The sequence below is a fragment of the Mustela erminea genome, chromosome 2 (assembly GCF_009829155.1).
Source record: "Mustela erminea isolate mMusErm1 chromosome 2, mMusErm1.Pri, whole genome shotgun sequence".
Classification (NCBI taxonomy): Eukaryota; Metazoa; Chordata; class Mammalia; order Carnivora; family Mustelidae; genus Mustela; species Mustela erminea.
The window spans coordinates 31798607-31815782 of NC_045615.1; the positions used below are offsets into that span (position 1 = coordinate 31798607).

The window sequence follows — 17176 nt, forward strand, 5'->3', positions numbered from 1 at the left end:
TAGCACAGACATTTTAACAACATTTGTTCTTCCAATCCCTTATCATGGAACATTTTCCCACTTCTTTGTGTCTTCTTCAATTTCTTTTATGGGTGTTGCATAGTTTTCTGAGTAAAGATCCTTTATCTCTATGGTTAGGTCTATTCCTAAGAATCTTATGGCTTCCTGTGCAACTGCAAATGGGCATCAACTCCTTAATTTTTCTTTCTTCTGTCTCATTATAACCACATTTAAAAGAAAAAGTAAACTCTACCCGCAACATGGGGCTCAAACTCACAACCTGAGATCAAGAACTGCAAGTAGTACTGGCTGAGCCAGTACCCTATAATCATATTTTTTAAGAAGCTGCTGAAATGAAAATAAAATCATTCTGGTTGTTTAAAGAGAAAACTAAAAGTAAAACAAAACTAAAGCAAAAAGTCAACAACAAAAACCACAACAGAACTGTTGAGACTACATTCATTGGCTTAGTTTTATCTACCACCTGAAACAAACAAACAACAAAAATAAGAGTTTTACAATAATTCATCATTCAGAATCTGTCACTGTACAGATTTTAAGAGGTTTTGAGTCAGTTCCAGTATAGAAATAAGGCCAAAGTGTTTCTGTAAAATAATAGTTAAAAATATAGAGAAGGGATCTATCACTCAAATTATAAAAAGAAATCTCACACAATTCACAGTCTAAAAAAATGCCAATTTTTCTAGGTATTACTTTTGGCAGAAGATTAATTTTTTTAGGACCCAATGCAATATAATTACTCTGACTACATCGTCCAACACCCCATAATCCATCCTGTGCTAAAATTGGTTGCTTCTGATTCTTTCTCCTTCTGGGAAGAGAGTCTTTACAGACACCCACGATCCATTCAGGTTTATCTTTCACTTTCACCTCCCAATACTGCCTGCCAGAATTATAACCCCTAGTACCCAGAACAGCTGGAGAGAGATAGAACCTCCTTGGGTTATGAGGTAAGTTATGCCTTTTATTTCCATACTGGACAGTTTTTCTATCTTCAGAGACAATAAGCTTACGATGTGCTGTTTCAGGATCGAGAATTAGATCCACCTGAAATCTGTTGATAATTTTATTTAGGCCAGAATATTGTGGAGCAAGATGGTAACCATATTCCTTTAACTGGAATGAAAAAGGCTCAGGGGCCTTTAAGGTTTTATACCTATGGTAGATGCTTTTAACATCTGTCAGTAATTCCAGCTCTGATTTAGTAGATTTACCCTCTATCTCCTTTGATAGATGTTTTAATGTGGAAAGATGACTTGAAAATGTTGCTAGGTTTTCATTTAGTTTTGTTAAAATATCCATTTCATCATCTTGTAATTGCCGAAGAACAATCTCTTGCTCATTTTTGAGAAACAACAAAATTTGTTCAAATTCAGACTTTATTTCTTCTCTCCTACACTGTACCTTCTTCTTCAGTTCCAATGATTTTCTGCTTTGCATAGTTATCACCTTTTCTACTTGTTCTACTCTCTCCTTCCATGGTTCAATGCAATTCTGCAATCTTTTCCTATGATAAGGAGCAGCCTTCTCTATGGGCCAAATATAGTGACTCCGGTGATCAGTGGAGAAACTACACTGTGGACATAAAACTTCTAGGTCCTTCTGACAGAAAAATGTCAAAACCTGATTATGTTTTTCACATATAAGCTTCTCTTCCTTCCTCTTCCTCTTGCTTCTTCTTACCCGTAGTAGCTTAGCAATTTCAATCAAATTGCCCAATTGGGGATTGCTTGTGAATTTCCTTTCTGGAGAGCAGTAACGGCAAAAGGGGCAGGGGAAAGTACCATTTAGATCCTTCCAGAACATACTGATGCAGGAGAGACAGAAGTTGTGCCCACAGTTGATGGTCACTGGCTCTTTCAAGTAGTCTAGACAGATGGGACAGCTAGCCCCTGTTTGGAGGTCTGCCAGGGCCGTCATAAACTCCATTGAGCCGTGAGTAAAGGTGAAAGGTATGTCCTTTAGTAAAGCTTGGCTCTCTATCGCTCAAGATCCAGCTAAGGAACAGTGGAGGATATCCTCCCACAGACCTTGAAAACTGACCAGCTTCCAGTTTCACTGGATTGGCATGTTGATGATAGTCCATATAAACCTGTTTATCCCACTGCCCCTTAGCTCTAGAGTCTTTTGCCAAGAATACTCCACAGGCTGCAGTCTATTGCATACTAGAACGTATCAGCTGGGCTGCTGTTCTTCCCACTCAATGCTATAAAGTCAGGCTTAATGACTTTCCTGTTCATGAAAGCAGCTGTAGCAGCCCTGAAACAGATAATACATTATATGTTAATAAAAAAGCAAGCAAGCAAGCAAGCATGTACCTGTAGGTCCAAGACTAGGAGTCTTTCCTATGGATGAGAAAAACATTCAGTTTAAAATATGACACCACAATCATCAATGTATTAAAACAGTCACACAAGACTCATCAGTAAATGCTAAAATCATTGAAAAAAACAAAACAGGAATTCATAGTTATAGTCATTCATCTCACATATTTCAACAACAGCAACAAAACCTGTAAGATAGCCTTGCAAAAAAAAATTCCATCTCAAAAAAAAAAAAAATTCCATCTCAATCTAGTCATAAGAAAACAAGTAGTCTAACTTAAATAGGGGGGCATTCTACAAGACAATCAGTATGTATTCTTCAAAATGTAAATGTCATGAAAAACAAAAAAGTTTCAGAAATATGACAGACAAAAATATAATACACAATACCTGATTGAATCTGGGATCTTAAAAGATAAAGTAAAAGAATATTTCCGGGATAAATGGGAGAATTTTAGTTATGAACTACATTTCATATTCTATCAGTATTAAATCATGTTAACATTAATTTACCATAGATAAGAAGTAAAAACATCCTTGTTCTTAGGCAATATATACTTCAGTAAGCAGGGACACCATCTTGATGGTGGCAACTTACTTTCAGAAGTCTCAGTCATTTTAAGATGTGTAACAAAAAGTTAGAAACTGGTGCATCTAAGCAAAAGGTTTATCTAAAGGTTTTAAATGTTCGAAATAAAAGAGTTAGGGAGAGGGGCACCTGCGTGGCTCAGACAGTTAAGTAACGGCCTTTCATCTCACGGTCCTGAGATTGAGCTCCATTTTGGGCTTCCTGCTCAGTGGGAAGACTATTTCTCCCTCTCCCTGTGCTGCTCTCCAGTTTGTACACTCTCTTGCTTGTGCTCTCTCTCAAATAAACAAAATCTGAGAAAGAAAGAAAGAAAGAAAGAAAGAAAGAAAGAAAGAAAGAAAGAAAGAAAGAAAAGGTAGTGAGAAAATTTCCCGGCTTGTTTTTAAGATACCCAACACACCTGGAGCGCCTGAGTGACTCAGTCAGTTAAGCATCTGCCTTCAGCTCGGGTCATGGGATCGAGCCTTGCATTGGGTTCCCTGCTCAGCGGGAACCCTTCATCTCCCTCTGCCTGCCTCTTTCCCTCCCTTCTTCTCCCCCCCACAGTAAGTAAAATCTTTAAAGAAAAAAGTCTATTACATTTGAATCCTGGTTCAGCTACTTAGTGTATACTTCAGGAAAACCCATATAACTTTTTAAAATCCCATTTCTTTGATCTATAAAAATGGGGATTATAACATTTATTTACTTCCTTCCTTATTTATTTATGTTTTCCTTATTTGACAGGGAGCATGCACAAGCAGGGGGAGTGGCATGCAGAGAGAGAGGGAGAAGCAGGCTCTCCACTGTGCAGGGAGCCCGATGCAGGGCTCAATCCCAAGGACCCTGAGATGATGACCCATGCCAAACCCAGACGTTTAACTCAGGTTCCCCTATAACCCCCTTTTAAATAAGGAGATCACATAAATGGCAGCCAACATGTCTACTATTCTTGGCCAATAAACTATTTATTAAAGATTTTATTTTTCACATTATCCCAACATTCAACGTGGGGCTTGAACCTACAACCTCGAGATTAAAAGTCACATGCTCCACCTACTAAATCAGCCAGGTGCCCCACCTTTCTATTTTACATTTATTTCAACCTGGATCCAAACAGGGCCGACATGTTACATTTACTTATTAGCACCCTTAAGTAACTTTCAATCTAGAATAGTGTCTTCTGCCTCTTCCTTTGTTCTGGTGGACTATCCCAAGTTCCACATTACCTACTGGTTTTTGCTATATAATTTTAACTTATCCCTCATACCATCACTGTTTAAACGATTAAACCTTTCCTCTCAGTTAAACCTGTCAATAACTCACCAACAGTCAAGACAAAGCACTCCCCTTGGCTTACCATTCAGAGCCCTTCACCCTTCATACCTTATTATCTTCGTCTTCACCTACCTATGGTCCCCGAAAGTAGTTTTATTTTCTTTTCTTTTTTTAAAAACAGAGATGTTATGTTCTCCTTCCTGCTTAAATGACTCAACTGGTTATACATTACCTTTTCCTCCCTTCTTTCCTTGGGACTAAGTTCTGCTCCTTTTGGAGACTCCAAGACAAATTTTCTCTAAGACGGTTTATATGTGTTAGGCACTAGGCTAGGATCTTTCATGTAGTCACTGATTCAATTAAACTCTCCGAACAACCCTATAAATTAGGAGCTACTATTATCCTCAATTAGAGCTGTAAAAAACGAGTCTGCAATAATCTGAGTACACTCATACAACATTGCATTAATTGGCACGATAATCACAAAGCTGTACTGTCCCTCCTTCACACTCCCACAGAATCCTATGCATCCCTCTACATCTATTTATATTTTTCATATTTGATATAGTCACAATTCTTCACATTTGATAACATATTCAAACACTTAGGAGGAAGGACAGGGCTTTACTGATTCTAACACTATCACAGCAAAAAGATAACACACATCGAGAAGCAGCAATACCATATAGAACTGGGTCTTCATCTAACTCTGCCACTTAACTAGCTGTATGCCCTTGGCCAAATTAGTTTCTCTGAACTTCAGTTTTCTTTTCACAAAGAAAGAAATAATAACTATCTATAATTGTAATTATTAAACATGAAAATAAAATTAACGCACATGTCACAGTGCCTGCCATTTAACAAAGGTGCAATAAAAAGTATTATAAGACAGCTCATAAAATCTCAAAAGCTCTCAGAAATCTTGCTCAAATCACATACTTCTACTACACATACAGGTATACCTTATTTTATCATGCTTTACAGGACTGTACTTTTCATATACCGAGGTTTTTTTGGTTTTAACAAATTGTGGTTGAACAGATTAAGAGTTAGTAGCTGCTTGGGGTGCCTGGTTGGCTCAGTGGGTTAGAGCCTCTGCCTTCAGCTCAGGTCCTGGTCCTGGGATCGAGCCCGAATCGGGCTCTCTGCTCAGCAGGGAGCCTGCTTCCTCCTCTCTCTCTCTGTCAGCCTCTCTGCCTACTTGTAATCTCTGTCTGTCAAATAAATAAATAAATAGATCTTTATAAAAAAGAGTTAGTAGCTGCTTATGGACAAGGACAAAAAAGTTGTTTCTTGAGATGCAACCCACTCCTGGTAAAGGTGCTATGAAGACTGTTGAAATGGATTTAGACTATGCCATAAACTCAGTTGACAAAGCAGTAGCAAGGTTTGAGGATAGACTCCCAATTTTTGAATAATTTCTACTGTGAGTACAATGCTATCAAACAGTATTACATGTCAACAGAGAAATCATTCATGAAAGAAGAGTCAAAGTGGCAATTTCTACTGTCTCATTTTAAGAAACTGTCACAGCCACCTCAACCTTCAGTAACCACCACCCTGATCAGTCACCAGCCATCAAACGGAAGATCCTCCACCAGCAAAAAGATTATAACGCACTGGAAGTTCAAATGATGGTTAGCATTTTTAGCATTAAATTATTTAAAGTATGTACACTGTTATTTTTAGACAGAAGGTTATTGCACACTAAAGTATAGGGCAAACGTAACTTTTATATGCAATGAGAAACAAAATTCGTTTGACTTGCTTTCTGATAGTGATCTGGAACTGATCCCACAGTATCTCTGAGTCGTGTGCATGCACCAGTGTAGGCACGTAATATAAAAAGTACTGATATTAAACCTAAAAGTTGCTATGGCTCATATAGCTTCTAAGTCCTTCATGACTGGTAAAGGAATTAGCTTCTACCAGGTTCACTATAATAATGTGATGTAGGAAATTTTCTTGCACTGATTTTGGAGGCACAGGAGAGGAGCTTCAGAATTTTAAAATGAACTTTTAATTCTATATTAAAATACATTCAATTTGTAATAAATTCCAGTAACACAGAACTACATAAATAAAGCATAGTCTCTTCCAAGCTACTCTTCCTACTTGTCCACACTATGTTATACCTAATGACTAAGGCTTCAGTGACTTCTCATTCTTGCCTAATACTTTCAAAATGGAGGGCACCTGAGTGGCTCAGCTCAGTTGGTTAATCATCTATCTGCCTTTGGCTCAGGTCTTGATCCCAGGGTCCTTGGATGGAGCCCCACATCAGGCTCCCTGCAGGGAGCCTACTTCTCCCCGAGTGTGCACTCTCTCTTGCTCTCTGATAAATAAATAAATAAAATCTTGAAAAACAAAAACAACAACTTTCAAAATGGGTACTTTTTTTAAAAAAAGTTTTTTATTTAAGTAATCTCTACATCACACGTGGGGCTCAAATTCACAACCCCGAGATGAAGAACTGCAGGCTCCTGAGCCCCCAAGACAGGTACTTCTGAGTAAGCTAAGATGTGGAATCCACTGGGTTCAGGGTGAGGCTGCATAGAATGGTCAGAGATTAGAAAATGGGCTGAAGAAGTTTTAAGAATCTTGCCCAATAAAACAGCATACTGAATTGCAAAGGATAATGGGAAAATAAAAATCAAGAAAAAATATGTAACTTTTTAAAAAAGTATGTGCAAAAAAAGAGGACTCAGTAGGGTTCAAGAACATAAAATACTCACTCACTCCAGGAATCACTGTGCCCCACTTTTTCCAAGTGCACACACTGGTCAGTTTTCCCTACTTTCCAGAATAAAGCCATTAACAGACTAGAAAGCCAAAAGAACCAGCTTTGTGGGAACAGACTGCTACCACCCCAGTTAACTGTCCTTTTCTCTCTTCCTCCTATAGTATGAGTCTCCTTTCTCCTCCAAAACAGAATGGTGTTTCCAATCAATTCCCTAACTCTGTAGCTATACTGATCTTTCCAAATATAAACATAATCCTTTTATCTTCCACTTAAAACATTCCACTAGTTCTTTATTACTCTAAGAAAGTAGCTCTCAAACCTTAGATAGCATCAAGACTACCCAAACACCTTTGTAAAAGACTACTGGGCCAAATTCCTGGTTTCTGATTCAGTTGGTGTGTTTTATTTTTCGAAGTTCCCAGATGATGTTGCTGCTCAAGGGACCACAGTTTGTGAACTGCTGCTTTAAGAAAAATAAAGCTTTAAGACCCATCAAGATCTGGTCCTAGCCTGTTTGCTTAGCTCCCCACCCAATCATACATCGTAATTCTGATTTGATTCTACAATAATTTTTGAAATTCCTTAGCAGGTATGTCCAACTCTTTCTGCCAGACTGTGAGCTTCTTGGTGGGAAAGTGTCTCCAGCTTTATTTTTATTCTTGGGCAATACAATGGGTGCTCAAAAAGTATTTAATAAATAAAGAGAACCTGTGGTAATTTCTAGCTCTCAGTTTCAACCACCATCACCTTGAAGGACTCTTACCATGCCTGAGCCTAAACCAGCTCATCTCAAGAGTGAAATGGTTCATTCCCAATGGTAAGATCTTTGTGTAAGATCTTTGTGAGAGTGAAAGGATATTTCAATTGGCCAGGAGGTGTACGCACTGTGGAGTAGTGGGTTTTTAAACGGTGGCTACCACTCCATCCTCTTAACTTCCCATCTCGCCTCCCTCCTCTCTTCCACCAAAGACGATATTCTTTGGCAATAATCCAGCGTTTTCACAATTCTCGTTCCAACCAACATCATCTTGAAAATTTCACTGAAACAGGGCTACCACTCCCATCCTGATTCCACATGTCTGAGAATCAGGAGCTGACGTTTTCACAAGACCCTCGCCACACTGAGGAGACCCAGTCTTAGACAAGCTATGACCCCGAGGTCTGGCGCCCAGCAGATGCTGAGGAGGCCCTTGCTCAGCTGAACCTCACGACACCCCACTCGGCTTACCTGGAACCGATGACGCACTCAGCACCTCTCAGACCAGAAACGCTACGCCCCAGAGCCCGCTTCAGGATCCAACAGAAAGCCCTCATCTGCGTGAATGGGCGGGTTCTCGCCAGAAGCGCTCCCGCGACCCTTGCGGCGATTGGCTATCCCTCCGGAAGTGGGTAGGGAATCGCCCGCTCAGGCTCACGGTCCCTGAGTGGCCAAGGAGACTGGGCAGAGCTTTCAAGCGTTGCTGAGGGCGTTTCCTTCAGTCATCAAGCAGCTGTTGTCATCAACTGATTATTCTCAGTGGCAACCTTTTGTTTAGTCTTACAATTTTTACTCCTGTGAGCAATTTGAGGATCACAGTAAGATTTCAGGTTGGTTTTAAAAGAACGCCTTCCTCGTCTCAGACACGAAGGGAAGGCAGAGTTCTAGGCAGACTTGGTCACTTGGGGATGGCAGGTGAGGAGAGAGTAAGCTTTGAAGTGAAAGAGAAGCCGTCGCCTGAATGGATCAATTTGCATCTCTGTGGGTTAGTGGGTGGGTCCGTCCCACCCTGTAGAACTATGCCCCACCTCAACTCTGACTCTCCCAAAGTCCCTTCTGAGGAAGTGATGTTTAAGGTGAAATTTAAGGCGTGGATTTGAGTTACTTCATATAAGTCTTTAATGCTGGAGGAAGAGCCAGTGAGGAGGCTGGTAACTGTAAAGAACTTGGTGAATGAAAGATTCTGTACCCTTGGCTGGCACCTCAGGGGGGAAGTAGGGACGGGTATGAAGTAGAAAAGATGGAAAATGGCTTTTGGGAAGCCGAAGAGCTAGGCCAGAATAGCTGCTGCAATACTTTTCAGGCAAAATGGAGAATTTTGATCTTTACAAAGTCACGACGGTTTCATAGTGTAAAGAAAAGCCAGTGAAGCTTTCTCTTTCTTTCTTTCTTTCTTTCTTTCTTTTTTTTAAAGTAATCCCTACACACAATATGGAACCTGAAATTAGGGGTTTTACACTCTACTGACGGAACCACCGAGGCGCCCTCTCCAGTGAAGCATTTTAAACCCTTACCATGATACAATAAAATTTGAATTTTGAAAGGAGAATTGACTACAATTCAGTGACTTAAGGATTTTGGGAAGTGGTGAGTGGTGGGAAGTAAAATACGGGTGTGAAGGCTCGGTCATGAAGCGTCTGCCTTTGGCTCACGTTATGATCCCAGGGTCCTGGGATTGAGCCCGGCATCAGGCTCCCTGCTCAGTGGGGAACCAGCCTCTCCCTCTTCCACTTCCACTGCTTGTGTTCCCTCTCTCACTGTCTCTCTCTCGCTCCATCAAATAAATAAAATCTTAAAAAAAAAATACAGGTGTGAATTAGAGATTCCTCACCAAATATTGTTAGCGGTGCTTCCTAAACCTTTGGAATTGCTGGTGGCGAGAGCTTACCCTCTTTTCCTTTGTTCTTTTATTGTAGGATGAGCACATGGTTTTAATTTAAATACAGTGAGATAGAAAATTTGAGTTATTTCCTATCACCAGTTCATGATGTAAAAAATTATTTATGATATTGGTATGACACCGAAGCCTAAAAGGCTGGCCATGCTTTGTAGGGTACATCATAATCCAACCAGACAGGGCCAGCCTACCTGCTATATGCTAATTAAGGAGTTGATTGTTGGGCATTGGATTCTTCTTCTCAACGCATTGCTTTTAAGAATTATTTAAGGGGTGGATGGGTGGCTCAGTCGGTTAAGCATCTGCTTTCCATTTAGGTCATGATCCCAGAATCCAGATATCAAGCCCTGCGTGGGTCTCCCTGTTGAGCAGGGAGCTTGCTTCTCCCTCTGCCTGCTGCTCCCCCAATTTGTGCGTGCGCTCTCTCTCTGTCAAATAAAATAAATAAATTTAAAAAAATAGTTATTTAACATCCCACAAGACTAGTTCAGAAGCAATCTGGCCTTCACCCTTAATCTTCCTGTGTAAGGACTGAAACTCTTCCTAGTTGATCAGTGATCTGGTTTCTCAGCCAAAGATGATTTTTCATGCCTGTTATTCTCTGGATGCTTTGTATTCTTGGTCTCTGGCTGCTCCATCTTGTTTTAGCAACTTGCTCTTCCTCTGCCTGCCCTCATGCGTATAAGTAAAGGCCTGCAAGGGCCCGTGACAAAGTTTTAATATGTAGTATGAAACATATATATGTATGTGTATATGTATGGGTACACATACGTGTATTTGTTTGCTTCTGCATATAGAGAGGAAAAAGTGATGGTTAAGGTCTGGCTTTGGAACCAGGCTCGCAGGAATGTAAATCCAAGCACTGCTTTGTGTAACCTTTGGCAGTTTATCTTTTTGTACCTGTTTCTTATCTAGCACACAGAAAATGGGGGTGGGGTGGTAACAATATGTAGAGAATAGGATGTTTCACTCATGTCAAGCAATGACACAAACAGTCAGGGGTGTTGCAGCTGCCAGATAGCACTGAGACCAGCAGCAGTTGATGACACCCCAGAACTGATAAGCAGAAGCAAAGGAGGTTTTCAGGGGCCCAAGATTAATTAAAGTCCTTTAAAAGGGGAAGATTTTGGCAGCAAACTGTCAGACTCTTCAGACATTGACCCCTCTATGTCTGGCCACTTAAAAAAAGGCAGCTGCCACCAAAGGCTCTGCCTGACTGATCTCTGAACAGAACCGAGATACTTCACTGCTTGAACATAATAAGCAGTAAGTGCCAAGAGCTGACCTGGACCAGATCCAAGACTTACCTCAACCGCACACCCACAGACTGACTTCCCGTTAGGTTCGTTAACTTCCTACCCTCTGTCTTGTTTGTTGTGTGACTTGTGTTGGGCTTTGTATGCCGTGTTAGTAGACAGATTAGTGCATGGTGAAATGTCATGGAGTTTGGAATCCTCAACCTGCTTTACAATTTTGTTAACCTTGCTTTGTGACTGAATAAAGCTGACATTGTGGAAAGACACAAATGTGTGCGTCTTTATAGCATGCTCATGACACAGTACAATTTGACTTCTTGGAAACTAAATAAGATTTTTTTTTTAAAAGATTTTATTTATTTATTTGACAGACAGAGATCACAACTAGGCAGAGAGGCGGGCAGAAAGAGAGGGGGAAGCAGGCTCTCGCAGAAAGCCTGATGCGGGGCTCAATCCCAGGGCCCTGAGATCATGACCTGAGCTGAAGGCAGAAGCTTAACCCACTGAGCCACCCGGGTGCCCTGACTAAGTGAGATTTTTATGAGCTAAAGCACTAACATCTGACATGGCAAATGTAGTGTAAACACACACACACACACACACACACACACACACACACACACACGGCATCTGGGGTGGCTCAGTCGGTTAAGTATTTGCCTTCGGCTCTCATCATGATCTCCAGGCTGGAGATTGAGTCCTGTGTTAGGCTTTCTGTTCAGCAGTAAGTCTGCTTCTCCCTCTGCCCCCTCTGCTTGTTCTCCTTCTTGCTCTCAAATAAATGAATAAAATCTTAAATACATGCACACACTATAGAAATTTATCTGAAAATGCCTATTTCGGTTTCCCTGAGAGCAGAAATGAGATTTAGAAGCAGCAGGTATAAGTGGTCCATTTTGTTTTCTCTCATTTGTAAAGCTCTTTCTTTTTTCTTTCCTCTTCTTCTTCTTTTTTTTCTTTCTTTGACTGAACTAAGTGGCTTTATTGGGGGGAAAATCTGGATTACAATGGATTTAAGAGTTGGCATTGGGGCCTTTTGTCTTGCCAAAGGCGGGCACAACATTGACAGAGTGCCAGTCGTCCTGTATCTGCCGCTTAGCTCTGCCTGTCTTCTTTCTCTCCTGCTTGGCCACCTTGGGAGTCTTCCTTCTTCCTTTCCCAGTGCAGGCCAGGGAACCATGGACTTCGTCTCCAGGCATGCAGTGGGCTTCTTCAGGTGGTCAGAGCTGCCACTTCACACTGATGGAGGGTAGCCTCAGCCTCTAGGGGTAGGCCTGCCAGGAGCTCAACCTGATCTTCTGCACTGATATCCTCCAGCAAGGCTACATGAACCTTAATCTGGGCGACCATCTCTTGTCCAGTCACCTCCAGGGTGTGTCACTCTTGGGCACGGACAGAGAGTTGCATGTTCATGACTGAACCACAGCCACTGCAGCCACCACCTTGAAGATGGAGTTGAGAAAGAGCTGTATCATTTCTAAAGTTAAAAAACAAAAACAGAAACAAACAAAAAAACTAAACTAAACTAAAATCTATGGGCCTGGGGTGCCTGGGTGGCTCAGTGGGTTAAGCCTCTGTCTTTGGCTCAGGTCATGATCCCAGGGTCCTGCGATCGAGCCCCGCATCGGGCTCTCTGCTCAGCGGAGAGCCTGCCTCCTTCCCTCTCTCTCTGCCTGCCTCTCTGCCTACTTGTGATTTCCATCTGTCAAATAAGTAAAAAAATCTTTTAATAAAAAAATAAATAGTTAAAGCCAACAGAATGATTTCCAAGTTTCCTTGAAAGCGCAGAAGGACAGTTGAGAAGGAATTAATCCAAACTTTGTTGAATTAAGTATGAATCACATCGATGGACACACAGGACTCTGGCTAGGTAAGCTGAAGTAGTGACCACCACAGCGATCTGTCTCCAAGAGGGGGCAAAAATCTACACACTAGAAAATTTGCTCCAGTTTTCAGTGGCAGGTCAGGAAACTACTTTTTATTCCATGTTATTATAAAATATGTGGCTTTGATAATTTAAAACTCCTTTTATATCCTAATACTTAAGAACACATTTTGGAAGTCACTTGGATTTGCATTCCAGCTGTATCAGTTTGCTAGCTGTGTGATTTTAGTTTACTTCCACTTTTTAAGCTTCAGTTTCTTCATCTAAAAATGGGTGGGTGCCTTGGTGGTTCAGTTGATTAGGTGTCTGTCTTTGGCTCAGGTCTTCCCCTGCTGGTGCTCCTTCTCTGTCAAATAAATAAAATCTTTTAAATAATGGCAAAATAATGCTTAATCCAATAGAGTTATAGGGAGACTACTTTCCAAAAGTCTGAGTCCCTTCTTTTTCCCTCCCTCCTCTCCCTTTTTAGCAAGTGCACTTTTTGTTTATTTTTTTAAAAGATTATTTATTTATTTATTTATTTATTTGACAGAGAGAGAGAGAGAGATCATAAGCAGGCAGAGAGGCAGGCAAAGAGAGAGAGAAAGGAGGCAGGCCTCTTGCCGAGCAGAGAGCCCGACTCGGGACTCCATCCCAGGACCCCGAGATCACGACCTGAGCTGAAGGCAGAGGCTTAACCCACTGAGCCACGCAGGCGCTCCATATTTGTTTATTCTTAAAAGAGTTCATTTACTTATTTGCTTGTCAGAGAGTGAGCAAGCGCACAAGCAGGGGTAATGGCAGCCAGAGCAGGCAGAGGGAGAAGCAGCTCCCTGCTGATAAATCAGCCCAATGTGGGACTCGATCCTAGGATCCTGGGATCATGACCTAAGCTGAAAGCAAATGCTTAACCGACTAAGCCACCCTGTGGCTCACACTTTTTTAAGTTTTAAAAGACGTGTTTATTTTTAGAGAGAGAGAGAGAGAGAAAGCGCCTGCATCAGAGGGGTGGGGCAGAGGAAGAGGTAAGGAGAGAGAATCTCAAGAATCTCAAGCAGATTCCCCAGCAAGAGGGGAGCCTGATGCAGGGTCTATTCATAATCCTGAGATCATGACCTGAGCTGAAATCAAGAGTTGGATGCTTAACTGACTGAGCCACTGAGGTTCCCCTCAAGTGCACTTTTAAAATTAAATGGTAAACCTAAGTAATATGTATATATATATTTTTTCTTTAGAGAGTAGGAAGGCAACTATGGAGTTAGGAGAGAGGGCTTAAGTAGGCTTCAGGCCCAGAGCAGAGCTTGATCTCACAACCCTGAGATCATGACCTGAGCTGAAATCAAGACTGAGCCACCCTAGTGCCCCTCCTAAATGAATACTTTTTAAAAAGAGGCTCAGACACTCTGAAAACAACATGGACAACAATCATCTACAATCTCATTACAGGGAGGGCTATTTTAACAAAAGGCACCCTGTTTGATGTTGTTTTTTTCTAAAGATTTTATTTATTTATTTATTTGACAGAAAGAGAGATCACAAGTAGGCAGAGAGGCAGGCAGAGAGAGGGGGGAAGCAGGCTCCCCGCTGAGCAGAGAGCCCGATGCGGGTCTCTATTCCAAGACCCTGAGATCGTGACCTGAGCGGAAGACAGAGGCTTTAACCCACTGAGGCACCCCAACGCCCCTGTTGTTTTTGCTTTTTATCACATTACAAATTTGGAAGTTTTTTTTCAAAGCTAATATTATTAAAATATCTTACCAAATACTAAAGAATTAGAAATATTTTTGTTTTGGTTTACTTGTTGTATTTGTATTTGAACTTTCCATGATACTTATGGCTCAGTTTATACAAGTTGTACTTAGTTAAGCATAACTATTTGAGTTATGAAACACAAAAATTTTATTAACACCTCAATGAAAGAAAAAATAGTATGGAAACTAATACAGTAACACATGCTCCCAGGACATATTACATTAAAAATAGAAAAATGGATACATACCAAAATATTCTTTACTTTTATCCATTACCAAAGTAAAAACTTTTGAGAATATTCTATAGCCACTTACTACATAGCAAGTGACACAAAGCGGTTGATATATGGTACTATGAGAACTTTTAAAAACTGAGTTTTGTAATATTCCTAAGTATGTAGTGAGATGGCGGCATAGGTAGTTCTTGTGGATTCTCAGCGTACAATCAAATAACAAACTTCCAGATAAGGCTGAGGACTCTTCTGCAGAGCAGTTGACAGGGACAAGCCAACCTCACCACCACTTACTGAGACTCCTTGGAATCCAATTATGATTTTATAGTAGGATGAGAGCTTAGATGTAAAAAGATGCCACAGCTAGTATCCAATGTTCTTTCCATGAACATTCTGGCCGGGTGGAAGCCAAGAATGGAAAATGGGATACAGACCTAGGGTTTACAGAGTGAGGTCATTTTGGGAAGTGAGAACAAAGAGAAAAAACAAAGCCTGGAATGTGACTTTAATATGCTAAAATAAGGTTCTTCTTACTGAATTAGAATTACTCATTTTTTCCCTTTGCTTCAGGCTCTTAACATGGCTTGGTTGATCCTGTCTTTATTTAAAAAATTGATATTTTGTTCATCAGGCATTTCTTTTGGTGTTTTTTTCTTAAAAATGGTGTTAAACCATTACTTGTTTAGTGAGGTTTTGAGCACGCCCTTAAATTTTGTGTCCACATATTCTAGTCCTGGCTCTGGGAAGGAATAAAAATAGTGCAAAAATAGAACCAAAGACTGCACTGATTTCAGTTTGGAAGGAACTAAGCCAAGAGGGAATGATCGACTCTTATTTGGTCCACGCGTTGCCATCTGCTCCACTTCCCTGATTCACCTCACGGCCCCAAATAGGGGTGGCACCATTACTTCTGATCCCCTTAAGCATCTTGATTAAACTATGTAAAATCTATTTTCCTTTGTGTTCTGAAAATGTTAGCAATTACAAAGAACTTTTATAAAAAATAATGAAACAAACATCAAATCATAGGGGAAGTTAGGTTTAAAGTATCCATATTTGACGTCCTCTGGTCTTCCCCTCCATCTCATCAGTGACTAAATTTGGCTCCATTATCATGGATTTGTTCTGGTATGCCACTTCCAGCGTACATGTGACTGGTTGTTGAGTTTTTATAGATTTTGAAAGAATCTTTGCCCTTACCCTGGTAATCCTGAATTAAGTAATAAAAAAAGCTTCCAGTGGCAGGGTATGTATCAAGGATGTGTACCTTAAATGGTACAACTGAAAGCAATAAAAAATGAAAATAAAGACAAATATCAGAAGCATTTCTGCCATGCTGTGCTCAACACTCTGAACATTTCTTATACAAAATGAAGACAACTAGACACTTGAATGTTTATTGAAAACTTACAGTTGTTTGGGCAGAAATCTGCAACCATTTAATTACAATGATATGGCTAGTTTTTAGCTTTGTGAATATGAGTCTGTACTTGAAAAAGTGTTGGCTTGTATTCAATAAGACAGTATCTGAACTGTAGTATTTATTTATTTATTTATTTTTTAAAGATTTTATTTATTTGACAGAGAGAGATCACAAGTAGGCAGAGAGGCAGGCAGAGAGAGAGAGAGGAGGAAGCAGGCTCCCCGCTGAACAGAGACCCCGACTCGGGACTCGATCCCAGGACCCCGAGATCATGACCTGAGCCGAAAGCACTGGCTTAACCCACTGAGCCACCCAGGCGCCCCATGTAGTATTTATTTATTTATTAATTTTTATTTATTTACTTTTAATTATTTATTAAGATTTTATTTATTTATTTGACAGAGATCACAAATAGGCAGAGAAGCAGGCAGAGAGAAAGAGGAGGAAGCAGGCTCCCTGCTGAGCAGAGAGCCTAATACGGGGCTCGATCCCAGGACCAGGACCTGAGCCAAAGGCAGAGGCTTTAACCCACTGAGCCACCCAGCACCCCTGAACTGAATTTTCTTTTGTTGGTACAAAATATATAAACAAGTATATGTTTTATTTATTTGTTTGTTTATTTAAAACAAGTACATGTTTTAAACATAAATATAACTGATAACAGCTTCTGTTTCTACTGAAATGCACTTGTGTAAAGGAATTACAATTTATCCAGAAAATTATTTAGAATTTCCCCCAAAGTACCCAATTTAAATGAGGTAATACATTTCATAAAACATCTTTTGTGTTTAAAGTTAATTACAGTGTTTTACAGTACTTTCCATTCCAAAAGATACCATTAATTTAACTATGAAAGGGAGACAAACTGTGATTTCAGAATTTCTATCTCAAATTCTTTATAGTATACCAATCCCCAACTTTTTTTGTTAAAGATTTTTATTTATTTATTCGACAGAGATCACAAGTAGGCAGAGAGAGAGGAAGGGAAGCAGGCTCCCGCTGTGCAGAGAGCCTGGGGGTGGGGTGGGGTGGGTGCACAATGGGGATGGACCTCGATCCCA

General features: G+C 40.5%; 1 protein-coding gene and 1 pseudogene across 1 annotated transcript; both read right to left on the minus strand.

Annotated features, from left to right (window-relative positions):
* Positions 1-391: 391 nt before the first annotated feature.
* Positions 392-8275, minus strand: LOC116584370 (tripartite motif-containing protein 60-like). The gene is made up of 2 exons (XM_032332611.1): positions 8163-8275; positions 392-2280 (listed from the first exon to the last, which is right to left on the minus strand). Exon 2 carries the CDS (start codon positions 1948-1950, stop codon positions 529-531), a length of 1422 nt encoding a protein of 473 aa, XP_032188502.1. The 5' UTR covers positions 1951-2280; positions 8163-8275; the 3' UTR covers positions 392-528.
* Positions 8276-11789: 3514 nt separating this feature from the next.
* Positions 11790-12251, minus strand: LOC116584371 (annotated as a pseudogene).
* Between the last annotated feature and the right edge of the window lie 4925 nt (positions 12252-17176).